This window comes from Bos mutus, chromosome 17 (genome assembly GCF_027580195.1).
Source record: "Bos mutus isolate GX-2022 chromosome 17, NWIPB_WYAK_1.1, whole genome shotgun sequence".
NCBI lineage: Eukaryota > Metazoa > Chordata > Mammalia > Artiodactyla > Bovidae > Bos > Bos mutus.
The window spans coordinates 8,612,702-8,637,932 of record NC_091633.1 but is presented as its reverse complement, the minus strand read 5'-3'; the positions used below and the strand labels follow the sequence as shown (position 1 = coordinate 8,637,932).

At 48.5% G+C, this 25,231-nt stretch overlaps 2 protein-coding genes across 6 annotated transcripts in view; one reads left to right on the top strand and one right to left on the bottom strand.

Moving 5' to 3' along the window:
* The window catches only part of ALKBH2 (alkB homolog 2, alpha-ketoglutarate dependent dioxygenase), a 5,076-nt gene extending 4,135 nt beyond the window's left edge, over positions 1 to 941 (top strand). For all 4 annotated transcript variants that reach the window (XM_005909545.3, XM_070385979.1, XM_070385978.1 and 1 more), the window contains exon 4: positions 387 to 941. In XM_005909545.3, coding sequence (XP_005909607.2) covers positions 387 to 693 — 307 coding nt within the window. In that variant the 3' untranslated portion in view covers positions 694 to 941. The remainder of the gene's footprint in view (positions 1 to 386) is intronic.
* Positions 889 to 25,231, bottom strand: USP30 (ubiquitin specific peptidase 30). Of its 2 annotated transcripts, none has more exons than XM_070385975.1 (13): positions 25,024 to 25,230; positions 22,959 to 23,068; positions 21,473 to 21,655; positions 15,469 to 15,572; positions 13,678 to 13,776; positions 13,029 to 13,074; positions 11,714 to 11,808; positions 9,534 to 9,593; positions 8,964 to 9,050; positions 7,911 to 7,991; positions 6,461 to 6,680; positions 3,793 to 3,913; positions 889 to 3,352 (listed from the first exon to the last, which is right to left on the bottom strand). In XM_070385975.1, the coding sequence occupies exons 1-13, from the start codon at positions 25,104 to 25,106 to the stop codon at positions 3,088 to 3,090; spliced, it is 1,554 nt and encodes a 517-aa protein (XP_070242076.1). In that variant the 5' UTR covers positions 25,107 to 25,230; the 3' UTR covers positions 889 to 3,087. The 2 variants fall into 2 exon arrangements, with proteins under 2 accessions (XP_070242076.1, XP_070242078.1); XM_070385977.1 differs by having other exon boundaries at positions 3,195 to 3,330; positions 25,024 to 25,231.

Genomic DNA, 25,231 nt, shown 5'->3' with positions numbered 1-25,231 from the left:
AGATATGAATCAGGGGTACTGTAAGACGTGTTTGGCCTCTATCCACATGTGTGGGATTTTTGTTTGTGGCCGCACCATGTGACTTATGGGATCTTAGTTCCCCAACCAGGGACCCAACCTGGGCCGAGGCAGTGGAAGCGTGGAATCCTAACCGCTGGACCGCCAGGGAATGCCCTATTGGTGGGCTGTTTGAAAGCCTGTGATCAGAGGGCTGATAACAAAGTGAAAGGCTAGCTTCACTACGTAGACCAGGGGCGGCCCTTCAGCCCCTGCACGAACCTGGGTTTGTGGCACTGTTTCCTGGCTGGCGGACGAGGAGCCCCGGTGTGGGTGGCACGTTTCCAGAGAGGACTGTACTGTGAACTCTGCTCATTTTCTCACTGCAGGTACAAAGACGGCCAGGACCACATTGGCGAGCACAGGGATGATGAGAGAGAACTGGCTCCCGGGAGCCCAATCGCCTCTGTCTCCTTTGGGGCCTGCAGAGACTTCGTCTTCCGGCATAAGGATTCCCGGGGGAAGCACCCGTCCCGGAGGCTGGAGGTGGTCAGGCTCCAGCTGGCCCATGGCAGCTTACTCATGATGAACCACCCGACCAACACTCACTGGTACCACAGTCTCCCAGTCCGAAAGAAGGTTCTGGCTCCCCGGGTCAACCTGACATTTCGGAAAATCCTGCCTACTACAAAGTGAACAACATTGTTAACAGCAAGCGCTTCTGTTGGCTCCTTCGCTCTCCACTCCTAGAGGGAGCTGCTGTTTCTTTTACCAACAGGGAACACAGAACGGGTTTCACCCAAGCGCAGGGCTTCTTACGGGTACAACGCAGAACTCGGAGAAAGAGGACATTTGTATCAGACTGGTGAATTATGAAAGAATACCAGTTGATGTTTTTCCTAACAAAATGATTCTTTTATTGCTATAATACAGCAGATACAAAAGGTACCTTAGCAAATACATAAGTCAACAGTTATTATGGCATAAACTATGAGTTTGACTCGGGTTTTTGCAAAAAAAAAGAAGTGACTGTAAATAACTGAATGCTAGAAATAAGATTATTTGGCTGCTAACTAACGCCTAATAATTTACAATGTGAGGAAGCAGGGGTAGAGAATGTGCCTAGAGATCATTCACATTTACAGCCGTAGCCGTGGCCCAGTCCCTGGCCTCTGACCAAAGGTCTGCTTACAACCAAACATTCAAAGGGGGCACTGTTCACACCCGGCACCTCTCTTTGATGGCAGATTTCAGAGTACACAGCGGCAGAAGGGCAGGTGCACAAAGCTACGGTTGGCCAGGCAGGTGAAGGCCACGTGACCTGGGCACGTGTTGCCCCAGGCTCGGGTATCACAGGGACGCTCCTTTCCCCATCAGAGCTGGGGTCTGCAACGAAGTCGGGAAGGGACACCTGCCGGGAGCAGAGAAGCTTCACGCTGCTCCTTTCTCCCTGATGCTCGCGGTCTGGAGAACTCTCACAGTCTTTCTGTCCGTAGCAGGACTTCCCAGTCCTCGGGACGCACACACACCTGGCCCAGTGGAATGGGGACTGCCCGGGCCTCCGGTGGGTTCAGCTGACACCAGGGTCTTGTCTGGGAGTGTCGCCAGCCTGCCCACCAGGGAAGCATGGTCCTCAGCCTGACCTGGGTGACCACAATGCACCTGATTCCAAATCTTACTCTGAGGAATCAGTCTGGACTTGGTATCCTTTCTTTTTTAAATAAAAAAATCTAGTTAAAACATAGATACCGCTGTGTCCTCGAAATTCCTTTGGCCCTGGGCTGCCTTCATGAGACTTACCTGAGGATGGGGGAGGGTGATCAGATGGGGCCTTCTGTATGAGGTACTGGAAACCAACACGTGTAGAATATGGATCTAGGACAGGATGATGGGACTAGGTGTCAGCCGCCATTGTGTGTTTCAAGTTTTCTTAAACTTCTTTCTTCCTTTTTTGTGGGATGGGATGGGCCGGACTTTGACGGCCATGGAATCGAACTCTTCACTTTACAGATGAGGAAACCGAGGTGTGGAGAGGTGGAGGCCCCGAGTGAGATCTGTGCCCTTCCTTCTGAATCCAGCTCTCATGCGGAGGCCGGGATTGTCTGTCTGTCCGTCTGTCATGGCCCCCAGCTCCACCTGTAAACCTCAGGAGCTCCACGTGGGCAATAAATAAATAGGTGAGAGTAATGGTCCACGGTGGGTCCTGGCGTGAGAAAGGGTTTTCTACGGAGCAGGGTGGTCGTTGGTGCAGTGCAGAGGCCGCCAGGTTCTGGCTGTCGGGCAGTTATGTAATAAGCGGTGGCCACACCTCTCAGAGTCTAGGACACGCAAGATGATGGCAGCAAGGAAGCTGGTCACTTGTCACTGGTGAAGTAGAGACAGAATTCCTCCGAGGGGCGGGTTTGGCAGATGAGCTTTCACTACATGTAAAGACTCTGAAAGGTTAGAAAAAGACGTACAAAAGGGAAGGCGGGCGTGCGCCAGGTGTCCTCTGAGCTGTCCCTCTGTTCTCCATTCGGTCACTCTGCAACAATCAGAGCTTTGCAAAAATTGTCCGTGTGACTCCCAGATGAGGTCTGTTTTCCAGAAGGGACGTGCTACAAAAGCAGTTGAGAGTGAAAGGCACTTTTTTTTTCTGTGAAATTGTTGCCTTTAATGATTTCACTAATTCATCAGTTTTCGTGGGCCTTGCTTGCTTATTAAAAAGATCTACGCTGAAGCCCTGGAGGGTCAGACAGAGTTAACTCCCCTTTAAGAACACCTGATGCATCAGAATATATTTAAAAAAAAGGTGGCTTCTGGAGTCTGGTTCCTTTTAATTACCTGTATCGGGTGAGTGACAAGACACGGTCTAGACACACATGGTGCCCGGTACCACCCTGGTGCAAGCTGTGCGGGGAGGGGGTGGGGGCCTCATCTGGTGTGAATCGGGGCCGCCAGTTCCTCTGTGGAGCCTGCTCTTACACCACACCAGAAGGCCACAGGACTCTAGTGGGGCTGCTCACACGCGCGCACACACGCCACACACACGCACAGACACACAGGGCTGGGACAGTGCTGGCGGCTCTCCAGCCCTGGGGCAGGGCAGGGTCATTCCTCAGACTTGTACTCCCGACCCTGCGGCTGCATCTTGGAGAGGACGCGCTCGTAGAACAGGAGGTAGGCGCTGGAGGACAGCACCTCCTGCAGGCTGGCCTTGCGGACGGTGTCGTCGGAGACCCACAGCCACTGGCTGCTGGCGGAGACAGGGTTCTTGGCCGAGGGCGGGGAGCGCCGGTAGGTCACGAAGTGTCCAGAGTGCATGTCCCCGTGGTGGACGACCACAGCCATCAGCTGGAAGAGGTATGTGGAGGAGCTGAACGGTAGGAACAAACGCCAGTGGTTTACAAATACAACGAGGAAGGTTTAGAGGCAAAAGCAAAGAGTAGAGGACCCTAGCTGGATTCAATGACAGGGGACTGATGATGGCGCAGCCTGACAGCTGGACGCTATACAATGCTTAAAACGCAGACCTCCACTGACTGGCCTGGTGGGCCGTCCAGTTCTGAGGGTGTGCTTGCATTGTGTGGTATATGCACACACACACCTTTACAGAGAGGAAAACCAAGACTTAACTGGTGATCTCTGGGTGGTGTCCCAGAGACCTAATTTCTTTCTTTATACTCTGTGTACATACTTTCTTACATATGTACATGTATACACACATACGCATAATATTTATGATTTATGGACTTCATAATTCTTATTTTTAAAACAATCAGTGTATGAGGCTTGTGAGTCTAAGGAGCAGCTCACCTGTAGTCAGGAACAGCTGGGAGGGGGAAAGGCATGGGGGTCGGCAGGGCGGGCAACAAAGACGGGGAGCAGGCACCGTTCATGAAAATCTGTGTTTTGGGGCCCCCCGGGTGATTGCGAACTGCAAGAGAAAAAGGCCCGAGGCGATTAAGATGAGCAGCGGCTCTGGGTAAACAAAATGTGGTTTTTGCTTAGCTTGAGATTTAACTCCCTGATAAGGCTACAAAGGAAAAACAGATAACTTGATTTTGTACTATGTTGATTCATAAAACTTCCTACTTTTTTGTCTTCACCTGCTTTATTCCCAAACAGAAAAACTGTATCCCCCTCCCAGCCTCCTGCTCACTGTGACAGCTTTGTGGATCTTTGAAATTTCCAGGCCTGGCTGCTAAAGACACATGTCAGAGCCAAGCAGTGGCCCGCTTACTGGCCTGACCAAAACCAAGGCTTCTCAACCTTGAGGCTCTGGTCGCCCTTTGTGGGCGCTGTCCGGGTCACTTGCAGGATGCTGAGCAGCACCTCTGGCCTCCACTCACACCAGCGCCTCCTCTCCCGGCCGGCGGAGACAACCAAACACGCCACCAGCCCCAGCCCGGTGCCCCGGGGCCAGACTCCCTGCTGAAAAGCACTGATCCCAGCCCGGTGCCCCTGGGGGCCAGACTCCCTGCTGAAAAGCACAGATCCCAGCCCGGTGCCCCTGGGGGCCAGACTCCCTGCTGAAAAGCACTGATCCAAACATTCTCTTTTCTCCGAATGTCAGCTTCTGAGGAGCGGCAGTCGGCAGGCGGAGACAGCAGGGATGTGTTCACGGGTGCAGATGAGATAATTAAAGAGATGTTTACATCTCTTCTTTCAAGTATCATATTTGGGGGCCTTTAATACCGACCAGCTACACTGTTGGCCTCTTTAACCACCACATTCTGAACACTAGCAGACCTGCGCCCCTACCTGGGAGAGGAGAAAGTGAGGCCAAGAGGCCCTTGATTTAAAACTGGGCCCTCTTCCCACCCCTGCTGCTCTACTCTCAAAGTTAATCTGTGGATCTGCTGAGAAAGGACAAAGCTCCGTCCCCCTGTGAGTGATGTCCTGCCAGGCCATGCTGCTACTGCTGCTAAGTCACTTCAGTCGTGTCCGACTCTGTGCGACCCCATAGACGGCAGCCCACCAGGCCTCCCCGTCCCTGGGATTCTCTAGGCAAGAACACTGGAGTGGGTTGCCATTTCCTTCTCCAATGCATGAAAGTGAAAAGTGAAAGTGAAGTTGCTTAGTCGTGTCCGACTCTAGTGACCCCATGGACTGCAGCCTACCAGGCTCCTCCGTCCATGGGATTTTCCAGGCAAGAGTACTGGAGTGGGTCGCCATTGCCTTCTCCGCCAGGCCTCGCAGCTGGATGTAAAAACGAATAACAGTATTGAGGGGGCGGAGACTTCCCTGGTGGTCCCGTGGCTAAGACTGTGCTCCCAGTGCAGGGGGCCCAGCTTTGACCCCCGGTCAGGGAACTAGGTCCCACATGCCACAACTAAGACCTGGTGGGCCAAATAAGTAAATAAAAATAAATATTAAAAAAAAAAAAAGAATAAAAGTAGTGAGGGGCACTAGGTGGGGAAAGGCCAGGGTGCAGGGAAGACAGTACTGGCTTGACTAGGAGCAGCAAACGAGGTGGGCGGTTGTGGAGGGAGAGTGGAACAGGACAGGATGTTCAGGCTTGGAGCCTTTAAAGTCAGTGGGTTTTCCCTCATTAATGAAGAACTAAACACATTACATACAAGACCTTTACAAAACTGCCCCACACTCCATTCCAGTTCCAGATGCCCCGTCTGGCACTCAGCCTCTGGAAGCCTTGGTTCTCTCTTCAGTGAGAATGAAGATGATAACAGCTACCTGGCTTCACTGGTGCCTGAGTCAAGGATTAACCTCAAGGGAGGATTGTAATGGGATCGGATAAATCAGCAATTCAGTAAAGAAGTAGCAACCCAAGTAAGATGTTTAGGGATCTTCAGCCAGGATACCGCCTCCCCACATTTCCTGTCTAAAGGAGGTGATGTGAGGGAAGCTCAAGAGGGAGGAGATATATGTATACCTATAGCTGATTCCCTGGTGGCTCAGACGGTAGAGAATCCACCTGCAATGCAGGAGACCTGGGTTCGATCCCTGGGTTGGGAAGATGCCCTGGCGAAGGAAATGGCTACCCACTCCAGTATTCTTGCCTGGGGAATCGCGTGGACAGAGGAGCCTGGCAGGCTATAGTCCATGGGTCACAAAGAGTCAGACACGACTGAGTGACTTTGACACATAGCTGATTCACACTGTTGTACAGCAGAAACCAACACAACATTATAAAGCAATTATCCTCAATTAAAAATTGAATATATTCACTAGGTGACTGTATGGGGGCAGAAAAGAAGAAATTCAGTGGACTGAGGCGAGTCAATTATTGTTTAGCCAGAAGATCAGAAAGCAACCTTCCTCCCTCCTGCCTGTGTGTTTCCATCCGTCATAGAGCTTTTAAAAACTAGACATCACTGTATCATTTTAACCTCTTTTATGAAACCCGCCTTCTCTCACCCCCAATCCTGCTGTTCTCAAGAACTGAAGCGCCATTGGGCAAGCCTGGCCCTGGTGGCGCCAGGGCCCGGAGGGTCCCTCTCTCTGCCCCTTGGACACACACCTGACTTGGGGGCTGCCGGCCCGTCCTGCAGCTCCAGCGCGGGCCCTGCTTTCTCACACTGCTCGGGGCTGCGGTGACCGGGCTTGTGTCCCAGGAGGTGGTACTTGTAGATGTCCATCATCAGGAACTCGCCGAACTGCACGTGCTCATGCCGCTTCAGGGGCGTGCCGTGGCTGGACCAGCTCAGCCGCTGGAGGTGGATGCACAGGCACTGCGGGAGCTGCGGCGGAGAGACGGGAGGAGTGGAGGGCCGGAGCGGGACCCGGGGGGCCCCAGAGCAGAGCCAGACCCGGGGTTCTGGGAGCAGAGCCGGATCTGGGGGGCCCCCAGAGCAGAGCCAGACCTGGGGTTCTGGGAGCAGAGCCGGATCTGGGGGCCCCCAGAGCAGAGCCAGACCCGGGGTTCTGAGAGCAGAGATGGATCTGCGGGGGCCCCAGAGCAGAGCCAGAGCTGGGGGTCCTGGGAGCAGAGCCGGACCTGGGGGGCCCCCAGAGCAGAGCCAGACCCGGGGTTCTGGGAGCAGAGATGGACCTGGGGGGCCCCTGGAGCAGAGCCAGACCCGGGGTTCTGGGAGCAGAGATGGACCCGGGGGGCCCCCAGAGCAGAGCCAGACCCGGGGTTCTGGGAGCAGAGCCGGATCTGGGGGGCCCCCAGAGCAGAGCCAGACCCGGGGTTCTGAGAGCAGAGATGGATCTGCGGGGGCCCCAGAGCAGAGCCAGAGCTGGGGGTCCTGGGAGCAGAGCCGGACCTGGGGGGCCCCCAGAGCAGAGCCAGACCCGGGGTTCTGGGAGCAGAGATGGACCTGGGGGCCCCCGGAGCAGAGCCAGACCCGGGGTTCTGGGAGCAGAGATGGACCTGGGGCCCCCGGAGCAGAGCCAGACCCGGGGTTCTGGGAGCAGAGATGGACCCGGGGGGCCCCCAGAGCAGAGCCAGACCCGGGGTTCTGAGAGCAGAGATGGATCTGTGGGGGCCCCAGAGCAGAGCCAGACCCGGGGGTCCTGGGAGCAGAGCCAGATCTGGGGGGCTCCCTGAGGACAGACAGACCCAGGGGTCCTGGGAGCAGAGCCGGATCTGGGGGGCCCCCAGAGCAGAGCCAGACCCGGGGGTCCTTGGAGCAGAGCTGGACCCGGGGGGCCCCCAGAGCAGAGCCAGACCCAGGGGTCCTGGGAGCAGAGCCGGATCTGGGGGGCTCCCTGAGCACAGCCAGACCTGGGGGTCCTGGGAGCAGAGCTGGATCTGGGGGGCTCCCTGAACACAGCCAGACCTGGGGGTCCTGGGAGCACAGCCGGATCTGGGGGGCTCCCTGAACACAGCCAGACCTGGGGGTCCTGGGAGCACAGCTGGATCTGGGGGGCCCCCAGAGCAGAGCCAGTCCCGGGGGTCCTGGGAGCAGAGCTAGATCTGGGGGGCTCCAGGGGCAGAGCTGGCCAGGTGTGCGGCATAGGCTCACCTTCCCCAGTTTTAATTGTTTGACAAATGTGGTCCTCTGGTGTTCCACCTTCTCCCCATTCAGCGTCCCTTTTGCCTCAATCTGAAATAAAGGAAACATCTCTCTGAAGAAATTCTTGAAACAGGACCCTCAGAGAGAGCAGAGGGCCAGGCTGGAGTTACCCCAGCATTCACTGGGCACTTGGCATCCACCTGCCAAAGGAACTCAGCTGCCTAGATATTTGCAAATTGGTTTCACCGTTTTAAATGGGCTTCCCTGGTAGCTAAGCTGGTAAAGAATCCATCTGTGATGCAGGAGACCCCAGTTGCACTCCTTGGTTGGGAAGATCCCCTGGAGAAGGGAATGGCTACCCACTCCAGTATTCTGGCCTGGAGAATTCCATGGACTGTATAGCCCATGGGGTTGCAAAGAGTCGGACATGACTGAGCGACTTTCGCTTTCACTGTTTTAAAGAGGATGACATGGTTGGATGGCATCACCAACTCAATGACATGAGTTTGAGCAAACTCCGGGAGAAGTGAAGGACAGGGAAGCTTGGCATACTGTAGTCCACAGGGTCACCAAGAGTTGGACATGACTTAGCGACTGAACAAAAACAAGAGTCATTAAATAATTGTGACTGTTGCAGCAAGAGAAACAAAGAGGCCACAATGAAACTCTGCACTGGCTGCCTGTCATCTGTTTTGTTTTGTGTCTTCAAAAATTCTTTCCCGTACACTTTCTCTTAATTCAGAGGATGACATTCCTGGGGCAGTTGGGCAGGAGTGAGACAGGTGGGCATGGAGGGGACTGTAGCAAATTGGAGCGGGCATGTCTCACCTCAAAGCATATGATTCCATTTTTTTCCTTTAAACATTCTGTGAATGAAACAACTCATCTGGGAAAAGATATAGTCCGTGGGTTGCCAACTTTCTAAGCAAGTTAGGTGGAGGTGGCTGTGGCTGCAGGGAGCCTCTGGGCCAGTCAACAGAGCTCAGGGCTAAGGGTATGAGAGGCCTTATATCCGGACATGGGGGCCAGCTCAGGAGATGGCAGCCAGGGTTAAAGTCATACCTTCGTACAGTTGTCACAGACGACATCCCGCACGGATTCTGACGAGATGAAGTGGTGAAGGCAGTGGTCCAGGGTCAGTGGATGACCCTATGGCACAAGAAGCATGTTCATGAATACAATTCAAGGAGAGCTGGACTGACACCGCTAACAGGGTGAAGCCCAGAGCTTTACTCTGCTTAGGTAGGCTGCGAGGCCTCACAGACACAAGTGGGTGTTTCCCGAACAAAATGGAGAGTTCAGAGCATCCTAGATTTGTTATTCTGGACGGATTCAAGGGTATGAGGACCCAATACTGCAGAAAAGTATGCGCTTCTGTGCTGTTTTACGCATCTCTGAACTTGAGAGGTATGTGTATATGTATTTGAAAAAGCCAAAATTTCTGCAGCGAGAGAGAAACCACCTTCTTCCCCCTGACAGGTCGTGGTAACCACAGATTAAAACTAAGACAGGTTCAACCAACTATGTGTCTGAGTCATGTGTAGTACCTGAGTTACACAAGATGCCTCAAAGCTCTTTCAGATTCAGATGTCTCTGAAACAGACTCGAAATAAACCAGAGATGGGTACATACCCATGTGGAGGCTGGAATACTGAGGGAAAGACTGTCGAAGGTATCGAATCGAACGGGACTCTGAAACATAAATTGCAGGAAATACAGAAAGGACTTAGGTTCAAGTCGAAGGTATATGCCTATAAAACAGTTTCATATTTACACACCCAACGGTAACATAGTTAAACATAATGTACTTACCGAGAAGCAAAGTCTATTAAGAACAACTTTGTAAACATAAGAACTACAATAATACTAAAGGACAGTTTGGAAAAACTGTACAATAACATACCTGACCCAGCAAAATGGGGATATTATCCTAAGGAAATAACCACAGACAACATAACTACACGGATGTAGTTACCACAGCACCATTTAAAACAGCAAAACACGAATGGGTGAAACTTCCAGGGAATGACAGAGTAAATTATATCATGTCCACATAGAGTGGAATACTGTATTTAAAATACTGTAGTAGAAGTATACATGATTACACAGAAAGATGTGCATGTTTTATGATTAATTGGCACCCCCCCCCAAAAAATAAACAGACGACAAAATACATTTAATAAGAGTTCCTGCTTTTGGGACCTCCCTGGTGGCCCAGTGGTTAAGAATTTGCCTGCCAATGCAGGGCACATGAGTTCAGTCCCTGGTCCAGGAAGAACCCACATGCCATAGAGCAACTAAGCCCGTGTACCACAGCCCCATATAGCCAATGCTCTAGAGCCCATTCTCTGCAACAAGAGAGGCCACTGCAATGAGAAGCCTGCATTCCACAATAAACAACACCCCTGCTGGCTGCACCTAGAGACAGCTCACATGCAGCAATGAAGACCCAGCATAGCCAAAAATAAATAAATTAATTTTATTTATAAATAAAACAATAAATAATAAAATCAATAGAGAACTTATTAAAAAAAAGATTCAACATCATTAGTCACTCAGTCATGTCCAACTCTTTGCGACCCTATGGACTATAGCCTGCCAGGCTCTTCTGTCCATGGGATTCTCTAGGCAAGAACACTGGAGTGAGTTGCCATGCCCTCCTCCAGCGGATCTTCTCGACCCAGGGATCAAACCAGCATCTCTTACGTCTCCCACGCTGGCAGGAGACATGGGAAGTTCTCATGATAAGGCCAATTAAAACCACAATGAGGGGGAAAAAAATGAGATACCATGTTGCACACAAGAGAATGGCTATAAATAAAAACTTAGATAAAAAGTGTTGATGAGGATGTAGAAAAATTTGAAACTTCATTCACTGCTGGTAGAAACAGAAAAATAGTCTCACAGTCTCTCAAAAGGTTAAGCTTAGAGTTACCATATGAGCTAGCAATTCCACTCCTAGGGAAATATTAAAGAGAGATAAAAACATGTTTCCACAAAAATGTGCACATAACTATTCACAGTAGCATTATACATTAATAGCTGACAAGTACAAACAACTCAACTGTCCATCAACTGATGACTGGATAAACAAAATGTGGTCTAGCAATACAGTGGAATAGTACTTGGTAATAAACAGGAACAAAGCACTGGTATGGGCTACAACACGGAAGAACCCTGAAAACATGCTGAGTCAAAGAAGCGAGTCTCAGGGCACCAGACATTGTATGACTCCATTTATATGAAATGTCCTGAACAGACAAATCTATAAAGACAGAAAGCAGATTAGTGGTTTCCGAGGGCTGACAGTGTGAGGAGAAATAAGAAAGGAAGCTAATGGGTACAGGGTTGGTTTATTCGTGTGTGTGGTGGGGGGATGATAAAAATATTCTAAAATTGACTGAGGTGACAGCTGTACAATTCTCTATTTTTGCATCATGTTCAAAATTTTGCATAATAACATTTTAAAATCTCAGAAACAAAACACACACACATACACACACCAAAGCTAAACAAACAAACAAAAAAACCAGCCCTAGAATCTGTAGTGTTCACCAAGAGTACAGACCCAACCTCAGGACTCAAAACCCCGCCAATCCACAGTGGGTTTGCTGCTCTTGGTACAGAAGATGCCATCTGAGAGTCAACTGGTACGTCAGCACTCACCAAACGTGGGCAGTCAGTTGACTAAGCACAGAGACCCCAGAAAATGACAAAAGCCAGACACCAATGTCAGTCGGCACACTCCGGCTCCTTCATGAATCTTAAATAAAACCTTGCCGGAAAATAGCAGGCACTGGTAGTGTATTTACCTGGTGCTCACAGTGTTTGCAGACCATGTTACTCGTGAGTCGTCCGTGAAAAGGATGCTGAGACTTCCAGTGGTTGGATGTGGGATGTGGTGACCCTGAAACACAGAACACCTTTGGACAGGCCACCTCTCGCCCTTTGGCACCAACCTCAAAATTCACCCTCCTTCTTAGTACGTGGTACAAACACCCTCTTTAGAAAGAAAAGTTTCTGGACTTCCCAGGCAGTCCATTGGTTAAGACTCCAGGCTTTCACTGCACAGATATTGGACTTGATCCCTGGTCAGGGAATGAAGATCCTGCATGCCATGAGGCAAGGCCAAAAGAAAACAAAGGCAGAAAAAAAGGACTTCTGAAAACATGAGAATGAGCAGGTTCTAAAGAGCTGGGGTTTGGGGGTTAGGATGGGGGTTAGTGGAATAAACACAGCGGTGTGGTGTGCCAGTTAGAACCACGTGCTGGAAGACAGGCCGGCCTCGGCCGCGTCCTGGCTTTGCTTCTTTAGTCACCAGGCCCAGAGCCAGACTTCATGTTTATAAGCCTCAGTGTTCTGGAAATGGGGATAATTGTGATCCCACTATGCCCCACACCTGGGGCTTCCCTGATGGCTCAGCAGGTAAAGGATCTGCCTGCAACACAGGAGACATGGGTTCAATCCCTGGATTGGGAAGATTTCCTGGAGGAGGAAATGGCAACCACTCCAGTATTCTTGCCTGAAAAATCCCCTGGATGGAACAGCCTTGTGGGCTACAGTCCAATGGGGTGGCAGAGTCAGACACGACTGAGCGACTAAGAGCATGCCCCACACCACCAACTTCACAGAGCAGCTGGAAGGCTCCTGTGAGGTATTATGGTGACTGGCACAGAGCAGGGACCCAAAAGATAACTGTTCTCATTACTACCAGTGCACAAAGGAACTGATGTCATTTTCTTAAGAAAACCATGTTTCCTTCTAGGGAGGCCTGGGACATTTGCAGGAAGAGCTGGCCACAGTGCAAACGCGGAGGACACGGCACCTTCAGCTTGTTAAGTTACAGGACCAATTCAAGAAGGTAGAGCGAGACCACCGTTTGAGGCAGAAACAGGTCCATTAAGCAGAAACTGAGCAGGGCTCGGCTGCGATGGAATACTCGAGATGCTCATTGCGGGGACAGTTTAGAGCTGTTTCCGAAACACAAGTTCCTCTCAAATGCACACACTCCAGGTCGGGATGGATGTCACCAGAAAAAAAACATTCTTTTTAGAAAACATAAAGCAAATTACTGTCCTATCAAAAAGGTACACATCTCACACGTTACAGTTCAAGGGAAACGACTACCTCTGGTGCGGCAGGTGATCTGTCTGGGAGTTATTTCTGTCTGCTGCTGCAGGGGAAGAAAGAGAAAGAGGCTGAAAACCCTACTGCTCTCCTTCTGGCCACCCACCCTCAATCCCCGCTTAAATCTCTTGTTTCTGTGCTGACTGCCCTGTTTAAAAATCAACTTTAAGCTAAGCTTCCTAAAAGCAGCCTTAACTGCTTTTGGACTGATTTCTGTACCTATTCCTTCACCAAATGCAACTGGACACCTTTCCTCTCTGGAATATCTGCACCCTCCTCCTTTGACTAGTTAACTTTTATCAACTCTCTAACATTTACAATGTGCCAGGGAAATGAGATTCATTGAGCATTCTTGGGGCTCCTTGCTCTCCTGTATTAAAAGTGGGGGCGGGGGGAATACACTCTTTCCTCTCAAGGCCAATGCAAATTGCAGCAAGGGATTACTTTCAAGAACCTCAACACTGCTAACCACAGTCACTGAATGCCAACTGTGAAGGTTCAGACCCTTCCCCAGCCTCACTCCCACTACTGGCTTTTGATCGAATTTTACTTTTCAGTTTAAAGTTGTAGGAAAATCACACTTGTGTCCCCCGCACCTGTTCGATGTGCACAGACCACACTGGATGTACTGAGAGTGTTAACAGTTTACCTCCAGGGAATGCACATCAAACAGATGTGTGACCCGGGGCTGGCGGTCTCGCTCATCCTCCAGTGATGAAGTGATCACATGGAATAACTCGTGGGCGTCCTGTCAAGAGGGCAGAGCGTTCTTCAGAGCGGCTGCAGAGGCTGGGCAATGCCAGAACCACCCGCCGTGTGCACCGCCAGGCAGACCCTCTATGGCTAAGCTGGGTAGAGTTTGCTTTCCAGCTTCTCAAGGCCCAGTGTGTTGAACGGAAACGGCTATAAAAGTGGCTGGCTGACCTGATCACTAACAGTGAAGGTGTGGACCAGGTCCCGTGCTAGATGTTCTGATGTGCTCAGAGAGGAAGGGAACCATAGACAGACGTGGTTTCTCTCCCCACACGCACTGCAGCGCCATGCGGCTCAGAGTCAGACCCTGGAAACACTCCCCAGGAGCAACTGGGACCCAAGTGGGTCCTTGACAGAAGAGCAGGACTTAAGGAATGTGGACAAAGAATGTCACTCATCACATAAGTAAGCAAAGGATGGTGCAGCCACCAGACCAGACCCTGCAGTCGCCCCACACTGTGCACCCTGAGGGGATTCAGGATGGAGAAAAGCAGGATATGGGCCCGAGATAGCTAAGGTGCACATTGAAGGAATGATTTCAATGAGCCCAGATGTGTGCATCTTCCCTTACGTAGAAAAGTGCTTAATTCATTAACTTGGGCAGTCGGTTTTTCTTTAATTAACAGTAATCTTTCGATGTTCTGACTACTGGTTTTTTTCTTTTTGCAAACACTTGATATATCCTGGCTGCTCCCTTACCTCTTTGGAGAAGCCCCCAGAGCTATCTGAGAGGCCGTCTCCCTGCTTAAGGACTGCCTTCAGTATGCCCGTCAAATAAAACCCGATTCTCGGCTTTAAGGCTGTATGGTTTTTTTTTTTTGGCTGACAGGTATCTGATGTCCTGAAGAACTAAACTCCAGTCGCTCTCTCAGTTTAGAGAAATGTGAATTGTAGCTAAATAATTCCAGTTACCAGAGGAGGATTACAAAAGTAGTTTCTAAATGGAAAAATATTTCGACATGTAATGGATTAGTCAAGAAGCATCATGAGAAAGCAGAGATATTCTCAACATCGTGTTTAAAAAGTAACACACACATGATTTCCGATTAAAGTGGAAACGGAGACCATCTTTAAAGAAAAGGGGGGTGAGAAAGCCTTCCCACCTCACTTTTCTGAGTTTTTAAATGCCTCTCACTTCAGCCCCACAGTATGGGGAGTCCAAAGGCTCTGGTCCAAGGGATGGACAGTGGAGGCGGCAGTGGCCAGCACAAAGCTGGCCGGGGCCAGCCTGGAACACTAGCGGATAGGAGGAGGTGCTGCCGGAAGTGCACACCCACGGGGGCAAAACTGTCGGTCCCCAGAGCTTCACGCTGTCAGCCCCAGCGCTGTCTTCTGGAGAAGGGGAGAAGGTAGAGTCACTCACGTCTCTCTGAAGGCCTCACGTGTCCCCATCAGCCACTGAAGTGCAAAGTCACTCGAGAACTAAAAAGATCTCCCCTCCCTGGCGACAGCGTGCCTACGCCCTGTCCTGTGAGTCTTCTCTGTCCCCAATCACAACCTGGTCTCAGGACACTCAGGCTGTCTGAAACGTCACAGAAACATCCACACAGGCCTGGCCACTAACTGCAAGGTCAAGGCTGGCATTTACTCCTCCCGCTGCAGCGATGCAGCTGTTTCTGGAGCTGAGGCCCCAGCTCATGAATGGGAAGGAGTCTCCGAGGAAACCTGTTTTGAATATCGTGTTCACCTGCTCTTCAAACGAAGAGATCTGCCATCGGTACATTCTTAAGACGTCCAACAAGCAGCTTGCATCCAAGACCTCTTCGTCAGTGACCTCTTGGCAGGATAAAGCTGGAATCAAAAAAGGCAACAGTTATTAAGTGAACCAACACAACAACTAACCAAGAAAACCTGTGCAGAAAGATGTGTCAAAGCTAATTAAAAATGGAAGGACTGGAAAATTCACCCTGGAATTATATCTCTTTTGTTACTCTTCCCTGTAGCCTTACCCAGTTAGGACGCTGGTAGACACCTGGAATTTGCTGAATGAATGTAATTTTTCATGCGGCCGCAGCATTTAGTAACCGACTTTCAGATATCTGAATTACTATCATCAACAGAAACTTACTGTTGCAAGATTAATGTTGAATAAAATGAGTTTAACTCTCAACTTGGAGGGACAGGAGGGCCCTTAAACATCCAACTGTTCCCCCCTACACTTTCTGTCTAGCTCCTTCTCTACAGGACTGTCCCAGGACCATTAGGCCTTGTTTGCATCTGAGTTTCTATTACTACAAAGCATCAAGCTCTATGAGGCAGCCTGAAGGAGTCCTCTGAATGGTTTATTTTTCTTTTTTCTTTTTGTCATTGTTGTTTTTCGTCGCGCCACCTGGCTTTTGGGATCTTAACTCCTAGAGTAGATATTGAACCCAGCCTTCAGCAGTGAAAACACCAAGGCCTAACGCCTGGACAACCAGGGAATTCAATCTGAGTAGAATCAAGCTTAACAGATACACATAAAAGTTTGATGAGCTTATGAATTTATACTGCAATTAAATCTACATCAGGGGTTGGCAAACTTTTGCTGTAAAAGGTCAGCTAGTAAACATTTTAGGCTTGGCAGGTCTCTGTAGCAACTACTCAACTCTGCCACTGTAACACAAAAAGCAGTCATAGATGATAGATAGATAATATGTAATATTATATAGATATGTAATATTATAAAGATGGTACATAATAGTATATATTACATAGATACATAAGCAATATTACATAGATAAAATGTAAACAAATGGACATGGCTGTGTTTCAATAAAGTTTTATTCACAAAAACAGGTGGCATGCAAATTTGGCCCTGGGGCCAAAGTTTATTGATTCCTGATCCTGACCACCCCCTTCCCTGAGCATATTATTAAGGACCAATATATTACACTGAATCAGCACTGCCATGAGATAAAGAAGATAAAAATATAGGAGGAGCCTGCCTCTCAGTGCAGTTTCTGGGAGTTCAGTGACTCTCCAGATAAATTAAGCCGATGCTTCTTCTCTGTGATTTGCATTCAGTGAACTGGCAAGATGGCTGTGACCCTGAATACTGCCACCCCGACCCATGTCGAATCATGGCTGGTGACCTGAGGAGAAGTAGCAGCCTTGACAGCTGGTAGCCAGTTACTGGTGCAATAAACCCTGGGGTCCGACCCTTACCCTACCTGTCTAAAGATGTATTATTCCTTCCCTCTTCCTCCTACAGCCCCAGGCAGCCCTGTTAGCTTTTTCCCTCCCAAAGAACATCTGAACGTCCCCTTCAGCCCAGTTTTGCCTACAACACTGTGGGGCAGCGTGGCAATGTCTACTATTTTCCTATCTTACAATCCAGCAACCTTTCTCAGGATCTGCCCAGGGAAACATGTGACTGTGTGCTTGACGGCCATGTACAAGGAGGTTCGCTACAGCCAGTTTATCTAGACAAGGCACCAGAAGCTAATAGCTAAGTGGATGGGGGACGTGGTACAGCTGTAAAGGTGCATGAGGTTTTGCAAACCATGTATGTGATACAGGATTAAGATTCAAAATATATTGCTGCTAAGTTGCTTCAGTCATGTCCGACTCTGTGGGACCCCATAGACGGCAGCCCACCAGGCTCCTCTGTCCATGGGATTCTCCAGGCAAGAACACTGGAGTGGGTTGCCATTTCCTTCTCCAATGCATGGAAGTGAAAAGTGAAAGTGAAGTCGCTCAGTCGTATCTGACTCATAGCGACCCCATGGACTGCAGCCCACCAGGCTCCTCCATCCATGGGATTTTCCATGCAAGAGTACTGGAGTGGGGTGCCATTGCCTTCTCCTCAAAATATATTAGAAAAAAACAAAAAAAAAAACTCCTAAAACTCAACAACAAAAACACAGAAAACTGATTTCAAAAATGGATGAAAGATTAGGATAGACATTAAAAAAAAAAACATATAAATGGCCAATAAACACATAAGAAGATGCTCAACGTGACCTATGATTAGGGAAATGCAAATCAAGGCCACAGTGAGACATCACTTTCACACCTACTGAGGTGGCTGTTATCAGAAAGACAGACAATGACAAGTGCTGGTGAGGATGTGGAGAATGGAACATCCATGCCAAGGGAAGGTAAAAGGCTATAGCCACTGTGGAAAACGGTGTGGTGACTCCTCAAAGTATTAAATAGATTGCCATCTGATCCAGTGAGTCTACATCTGGGTATATGACCCCCCCAAATCAAAAGCGGGGGCTTGAACAGATACATATGTCCACCAACGTCCACAGCAGCGCTATTCACAACGGCCGAAAGGTGGAGACAGCCTAAACGTCCACTGACCTATGAATGGGTAAACAAAACGCGGCGTGTACATCACACACACACACACACACACACACACACACTGGAAAGTCGTTCATATTCAGCCTGTAGGAATGACCTTCGGGCACATGCTCCAGTGTGGATAAACCTCGAGGACATTACGCTAAGTGAAATAAACAGGGTACAAAAGAACAGATATATTGTCTGATTCCACTTAAATAAGGTACACAGTCAAACTCACAGAGACAGAAAGTAGAATAGCGGTTACCAGGGTCTAGGGGTAGTAGAAAATAGGGAGTTACTGTTTAATGGATGTAGAGTTTCAATACGGAAGATGAAAACATTCTGGAGATAAACAGTGGTCACGGTTGCCCAACAGTGTCAATATATCTATTACTACAGAACTGTTTGCTTCAAAACAATTAAGATGGTAAATTTTAAGTTATGGATATTTTACCACAGTTTTATAAATGGGCAAAGGATATGAGCTAGTAGTTCACAGAAGACAAAATACATGAGACCAGTAAATTCAGAAAAAGAAAAAAAAGTGAATGAGGGTGAGACAGGTGTACGAAACGGCTGTTTCTCTAATGCACATAAGGTTATTTGGTCATGAAAAAACAAAGAAAGCAATATATCATTTCTGTGGGTAGGTAGAAATGCAGTTAAATTCACAGAAATGGTCTGGAAGGTTACACTTATCTTTTGCTTTCTGGAAGGAAGTGGGGAAGAAGGGCTGGGATAGTGGTAAACAGAACTTCAGGCCTCTCTGTAATGCTTTAACTTTTCACAAGGAGAATTTATTCAGGCTTTACTTACGGAAGTAAAAATTATTTCTAAAAACCAAAATAAAAGACACAAAGAGGCAGAAGCAGAGAAGGGAGCATATGGCAAGAGGACACCTAACCCTCCGTTATGACAGCACCTAGCCTGCGTTAGGACACCCGTGTAGACATGTCAGTTCTTCACACAGTCTTTGGGGTGGTAATTTCTTTTTTAAACAAGGCAGTAAAAGAAAAGAGTTTCAAGTTGCCTCTTATGTAGAAGAGCAGAACTTGCTTTTCAAAAAGGTTTCTGGTCAAGGTGAGATCATACCTCAGGTTAAGCAATACTCAGCTAACTGTCTTCAAAATCCAATTTTTTTTTCTGATTATTTTTTTCTAATAATACACAATCATTATTGAAAGTTTTAGTAGGGTTTTTTTTCATCTTTTAAAATTGTCACCTGTACCATACCAAAATATCCATGGCTAATGTTTTGGCCTTTTTCTGTCCACCCTTTATCTGCAGACATTTTCGCTTTCCTGAAGTCAAATTATACCATATTTTGTATCCTGCTCTTTTAAACTTAATAGGATAGCTGATGCCTCCTCCCAAATTAAAACTAAAACTAAAACACTTCAGAAAGATGATTCTTAATGGCTGGGTAACATTCCATTGCTGGCTTAATCACCCTACTGCTGGATAACCACATTCTTCCCTTGCTTCCCAAACCCCCGTTACAACAAGGTGCTAGAAGTCTTTGCTCACACAGTCAGCCACCCATACCCACTTGTTCCATATCCTTAGAGTCTGCCAACCAAAGATCGAAAATACTCAGGGAAAAAAATTCCAGAAAGTCCCCCAGAGCAAAACTTGACTCTTCCAGGCACTGGCAACTATGTACATGGAATTTACATTGTATCAGACATTATAAGTAGTGTAGAGATGATTGACAGTTGATGGGAGGGTGTGCCTAGGTTATACACAAATACTACGACATCTCATGTAAGGGGCTTGAGCACCTGCAGGTTTTGCTGTCTGCCTGTAGGGGTGTACAGATGCTGCAGGAGGAAAAACCAGTTCTACAGTAAAAAAAAAAAAAAAGTGGTTAAAAATAAAACGAGAGGAAGCAACTTAGATGTCCATCGACAGATGAATGGATAAAGTTGTGATACATATATACAATGGAATATTACTGAGCCGTAAAAAGGAACAGAACTGAGTCACTTGTAGTGAGGAGGATGAACCTAGAGCCTGATACAGATCGAAGAAAGAGAGAAACAAACACTGCATATTAACATGTATCTGTTATGGAACCCAGACAAATGGTACAGATGAACCTATCTGCAGGGCAGGGACAGAGACACAGACGTGCAGAGTGGGCTTGTGGCCGCAGCGGGGGCGGAGCGCTGGGACGGACTGAGAGCAGCACTGGCACACACCGTCGTGTGTAAACTGGCAGCTGGTGGGAGCTGCTGTACAGCACAGGGAGCTCAGCTCGGTGCTCGGTGATGACCTAGAGGGGTGGACTGGAGAGTGGGGAGACGGAATACAGGGAAGGAGGCTCAAGAACAAGGAGACACCTGTGTGCATGTGGCTGATTCGTGTTGTTGTCCGCAGAAACCACTACAATGTTGTAAAGCAGTTATACTCCAATATTTTTTTTAATGAAGTTAGATTGGTGGCTTCCTAAAACCTTTACCAAGCCCACGTACACTGTGGCTTTCCAACCTCAGGGCTAGTACTGGGCCATTCCCAAACTTGCCTGCCCTGGGAACAAACTCCACTCCCAGCTAGTACAGATCACAGTCCACTGAACCACTAGGTCAAACAGTCCTACGTGTTTTGCAAGTTGTTACCATGTGGTTCCAGACCGCCTTCCGCCAAGGCTGTCCCAAATGACACCACCAGCATGTATGAACGTGCCACCCAGGGGCAGCTCAGGACTGTAGACTTGCTTTTGAATCTTTGCTGACAGGCCAAAAAGCAGTACCTCACTATTATGCTATTAATATTTCTTTGATGGTGGACACAGTGAATATTTATTTTGCTTGTTTTGTTTGTTAGATACATCCTATGTGTTAGTCGCTGAGTCATGTCCGACTCTTTTGGGACCCCAAGGACTGGACTGTAGCCCACCAGGCTTCTTTCTCAGTAGGATTCTCCAGGCAAGAATACTGGAGGGGGATGCCCTCCTCCAGGGGATCTTTCCGACCCAGGGATCAAACCTGGGTCTCCTGCATTGCAGGCAGATTCTCTGTGGTCTGAACCACAGGGGAAGCCCAGATATATCCTGTCTCTACCTAAATACAATTTGTATTATTGCTTTTGTCAATTACCTCATTTCCTAGGATAAAATACTTTTTTTTAACTTTGATGTTTTTGAAACTGGAGTACTTCTTACAATCCAAATGCTTAAATGGCAGTGGGTTTTTTTTTCCTTCCTTAAAAAGCTATTACTGACAATTTTTAAAATAAATGATTACATCTTTGATTAAAAAAAAAAAAAAGCCTGAGTGTATCTATTGGGCCTTAGTGCTTTTTTCATAAGAATCTGTGTGATTTTTTTTTCCTACAGGAAGGCTATTAACCCTTCGCCTGCCATCTGGGCTGCTGCTCTGAAAACGCACACAATCCCCTTTCCATTTCCAACTCAGTACCTTTCAGGAGGTGCAACAGCGTCAATGATAAGTACTGGTGTTGGGGGGGCTCCTTGTGACCCCCAGTGTACTGGGTGGTGAACTCTTCCAGCCACTTGATGAAGGTGGGGCAGGCGGACAGGCCCTGCAGCAGGGAGTTCATGAAGCAGGTGTTCCCCAAGTTGACAAGGCCAGGCACAAGCCCTAAGTGACGGGGGAGAAGAGAACAGCACATCACACAGGACCGGCTCTTTGTTCCTCTCCCATCTGGGCCCCAGAGCTCCTGCACTGTGGCCTTGGACTGGAGATCCCAATCTCAGAAAGCCCTTATCCACAGGGACCAGGGGGCCAAGTGTTCTGTCCCAGCCAAGGCCTGGCCCTAATAATGCTCCTTCAGGAGATCGGAGGCTGCAGAAGGGCAGGTCCTGGCCACGTGGGACTCGTGAAACTCATCAGAGCACCAGAGTGTCTGGCACAGCCTGGCTTACGTTAAATGTACAGAAACACTTAGTAACCTCTCTCTTTCTCTCCCTCACTCTCTCTCTCTCTCCTTCGTTAAGAAAGCAATGTTTCTCGCAACAGAAGAAAACAATCGTTTTGTTCTTGCTCCCTCAGGACAATGATTTTGTTCTTATAATCAGTGGAAAAGACACTGCTCCTGCCATTCTGATCAGTCTTTCTGCAAAGAGATTAACAAGATCTGACAAACTTTCCTCTTCTGCTGAAACTGAAAACAACAAAACCAAAATTTTTATTATGAAAGTTCTCAAACATCCACAAAAGAAGAATAGATATCTAATGAACCCCAATAACAACCGTCCCCAAATTGAACAATGATTCAGGATGGGGTGGGAGGTGGAAGGGAGGTTCAAGAGGGAGCGGACACATGTATACCTATGGCTGATTTATGTTGATGTATGTCAGAAATCAGCACAACATTGTACAGCAATTATCCTCCAATTAAAAATAAATATTTAAAAAATGATTAACATTTTGCTACATCTGTCCCTTTTATGTATTTATTTTGGCTGAATTTTAATCAATATAAGTAGAGCAACATTGACAAAAGGGGGCATTTTTAAAAATAAGAAAATAGATTTTTTTGTTAATGAAGAAATGAACTTGAAACATTTACTAGTGACTATTTACTAGCGACTAGCAGCCATTTGGTGAAAGCACAAAGCCATCAGACAATTAGGCAGCTGTACAGCTGAAAAACACAATAGCTGTAATAATGAGGACATTTAGACAATTAAGCCACTTGAAATTTCTCATTACGAAGCATGTCTCAAACTCACGCCCTTAGTGGGGGTGAAATATAAATCTTTTTACTACAGGATATAAAATAATGAGTCATTAAAATTAACTTCTGCTTAAAAGCAAATACTGTCGACAAAATTGAAGACGCAGGAGAAACACACATGTCCTCCCCCTTTGGTAATGTTTTTGAATAATTAAATGTTTGGGTCGAATCTACAGACTATGATGCAAAGGCTTCATTTCTTACCTTTTCTACGCTTCTTTCTTTCTGTAATGGGACCCCAAATAACATAGATTCCTGCTGCAAGAGCAGCGGCAATTCCACCTATAACACCCCAGTTCTTCATGACTTTGTATCTAAAAAAGAAAATAAGTTGACTGTCTTTCCTCATAACAAACACAATACATGTATATATAGGGACAGGTACACAGATATAACATTTCATCAAAATAACCCATTGGCCCGCCACATACCTAGCTTTCAAATTAAAGTAATATACAGTATAGGATATGTCTTGAAAATCTGCACACACAGGTATTAGGATTTAAAACCTAAGTCGGAGCACAACCTCAAAAAGCCCCACTTCACTGGAGAGCGGGGTCCAGGGCTTTCCTCCTGCTCTGTCTCTCATCCTACCGCCACACTGGCCACCACCCCAGCCAAAGCCATGCTCCCGCCCCAGGGCCTTTGCATGGCTGCCCTCTCTGCCTGGGGTGCTCTCCCCGCCAGTCCCACTGCTTGGCTCATTCCCACCCCTCCTTCCTTTTTTTAAAATTATTTTTTATTTTTTTGCCTTGCCATGTGGCATGGGGGCTCTTAGTTCCACAACCAGGGATTGAACCTGTGCCCCCTGCAGCAGAAGTGCAGTCTTAACCACTGGGCTGCCAGGAAAGTCTCTCCCTCTCACATCTAACAAACTATCAGAACCTGCTCTCATGACATTTTACCCAGCTCTACTTTTTCTTTTCACCATAGTGCTCTCCACTTTCCAACATAACATTCACTGATTCACTATGTTTATTCTCAGTCTCCCTCAACTAAAATGCAAAGTCCCCGTGGACAGGGATCTTTGTTTTACACACTAACATATTCCAAGCGCTTCCAAGTGTTTAGATCACACAGTAGGTTCTTGATAGTATTTACTGAATAATTGGAGAAATACAGACATGGATTTATCTTTTAGGTTATTAAATGGGGGGAGATCTTTATACACAGTATAAAGATAGATAGATAAAGTATAAAGATAAATAGATGTAAAAATAGATCTTTATACAATCATATAAAGATCTTCTAAATATTTATTACATATTAAATGTTTCTTCATTTGAAGCTTGACTTCAACACTGAAGTTATTCTTTTACTACAAATAAAGAAATTTCACCAGCAGTTTAAAACACTGTCTTCACACACAGTTATGTATTTCCACTAAATAAGGCAAACAATATATATACGAACTTTTGCAGGAAGTGGGGGCTGAGGGTAGCCACAGTGCTCAGTCCGAAACTGCAGCCCGTGGGAGGAGGGTAGACAGAGAAGGGACATCAGGACCCTGGCAGGACTGGGGACTCATACTATCGAGGGTCCTGGCAGGAATGGTGGTATCTCAACAAGCCTGGGAGCCCTAACAGGTTAAGGGGTCCTGATTGATTTAGGAGCCCTTGCAAGATAAGGAGTCACTAATAAGACCGGGGACTCGTACAGACTAAGGGATCCCTGGCAAAACGGGGGCGGGGGGCGGTGACAGGAAGAGGGGTACTGACAAAATGGGGTGGGGGGGACACTAGCAAGCTCGGGGTACTCTAACAGGGTTGTGAGAATCATGGCAGGTTTGGGGAGCTGGGCAAGGTTCGTGAAACCTAGCAGGCCAGGAACTGACATAACTGGGGAGCCCAGAAGAATTGGGGGTATCCTGACAGGATGAGGGAGTCCAGGAAGTCCTCCGAGGCGCTGAGAGCTCCGAGAGGCCACTGACGGAATTCGGGGCCCTGACAAGCCTGAGTCTCCCGGAAGTTCTGGCGACAGTGACAGGGTTGGAGGAGACATTGGCAGGTGGAAGGACGGGGGTGCAGGGGGCACTGATAAAACTGGGGGCCCAGCAGAACTGGGGAATGCAGACAGAACCGGCGTTGCCTTGAGGCCCTGGAGGCTCGACACCCCCACCCCCGACCCAGGGCCTGGGCCTCCAGCCCTGCCGACGCAGACGTCTCCGGAATGCCCGCTCCGGCCCTGGGGACCCTGACTGGAGCGTGGAAGGGCCTCCACAGGCGCCCCGGCCCCGGCCTCCCCGGCCGCCCCGCCCCCCAGAGCTCACCTGACGGCCGCCCCGGTCCGCAGGAAGCGCTGGATGGCCCTGTCGGCCGCGGTCATCGCCGCCGAGGCCCGGGAGCTCAGCATCGCGGCTGCGCGGGAGGCGAGCCGCCGCCCCCGCCGCTGTCGCCGCGGCCGGACCCAGGGCTCCGAGGGCTCCCGAGGCGGCGGAACCCGTGGCCAAAGCCCCAGCTCCTCCGGGGAGGGTAGAC

What these genes read in the sequence shown, in the direction of transcription:
- USP30 (XM_070385975.1), bottom strand. Translation starts at nt 25,106, where the DNA reads ATGCTGAGCTCCCGGGCCTCGGCGGCGATGACCGCGGCCGACAGGGCC. An exon ending in AACAATTAAAACTGGGGAAG is followed by an intron (nt 6,681 to 7,910) that starts GTGAGCCTATGC and finishes TCTCCGCCGCAG; the next exon opens with CTCCCGCAGTGCCTGTGCAT. An exon ending in CCAGCTGTTCCTGACTACAG is followed by an intron (nt 3,353 to 3,792) that starts GTGAGCTGCTCC and finishes CCTACCGTTCAG; the next exon opens with CTCCTCCACATACCTCTTCC.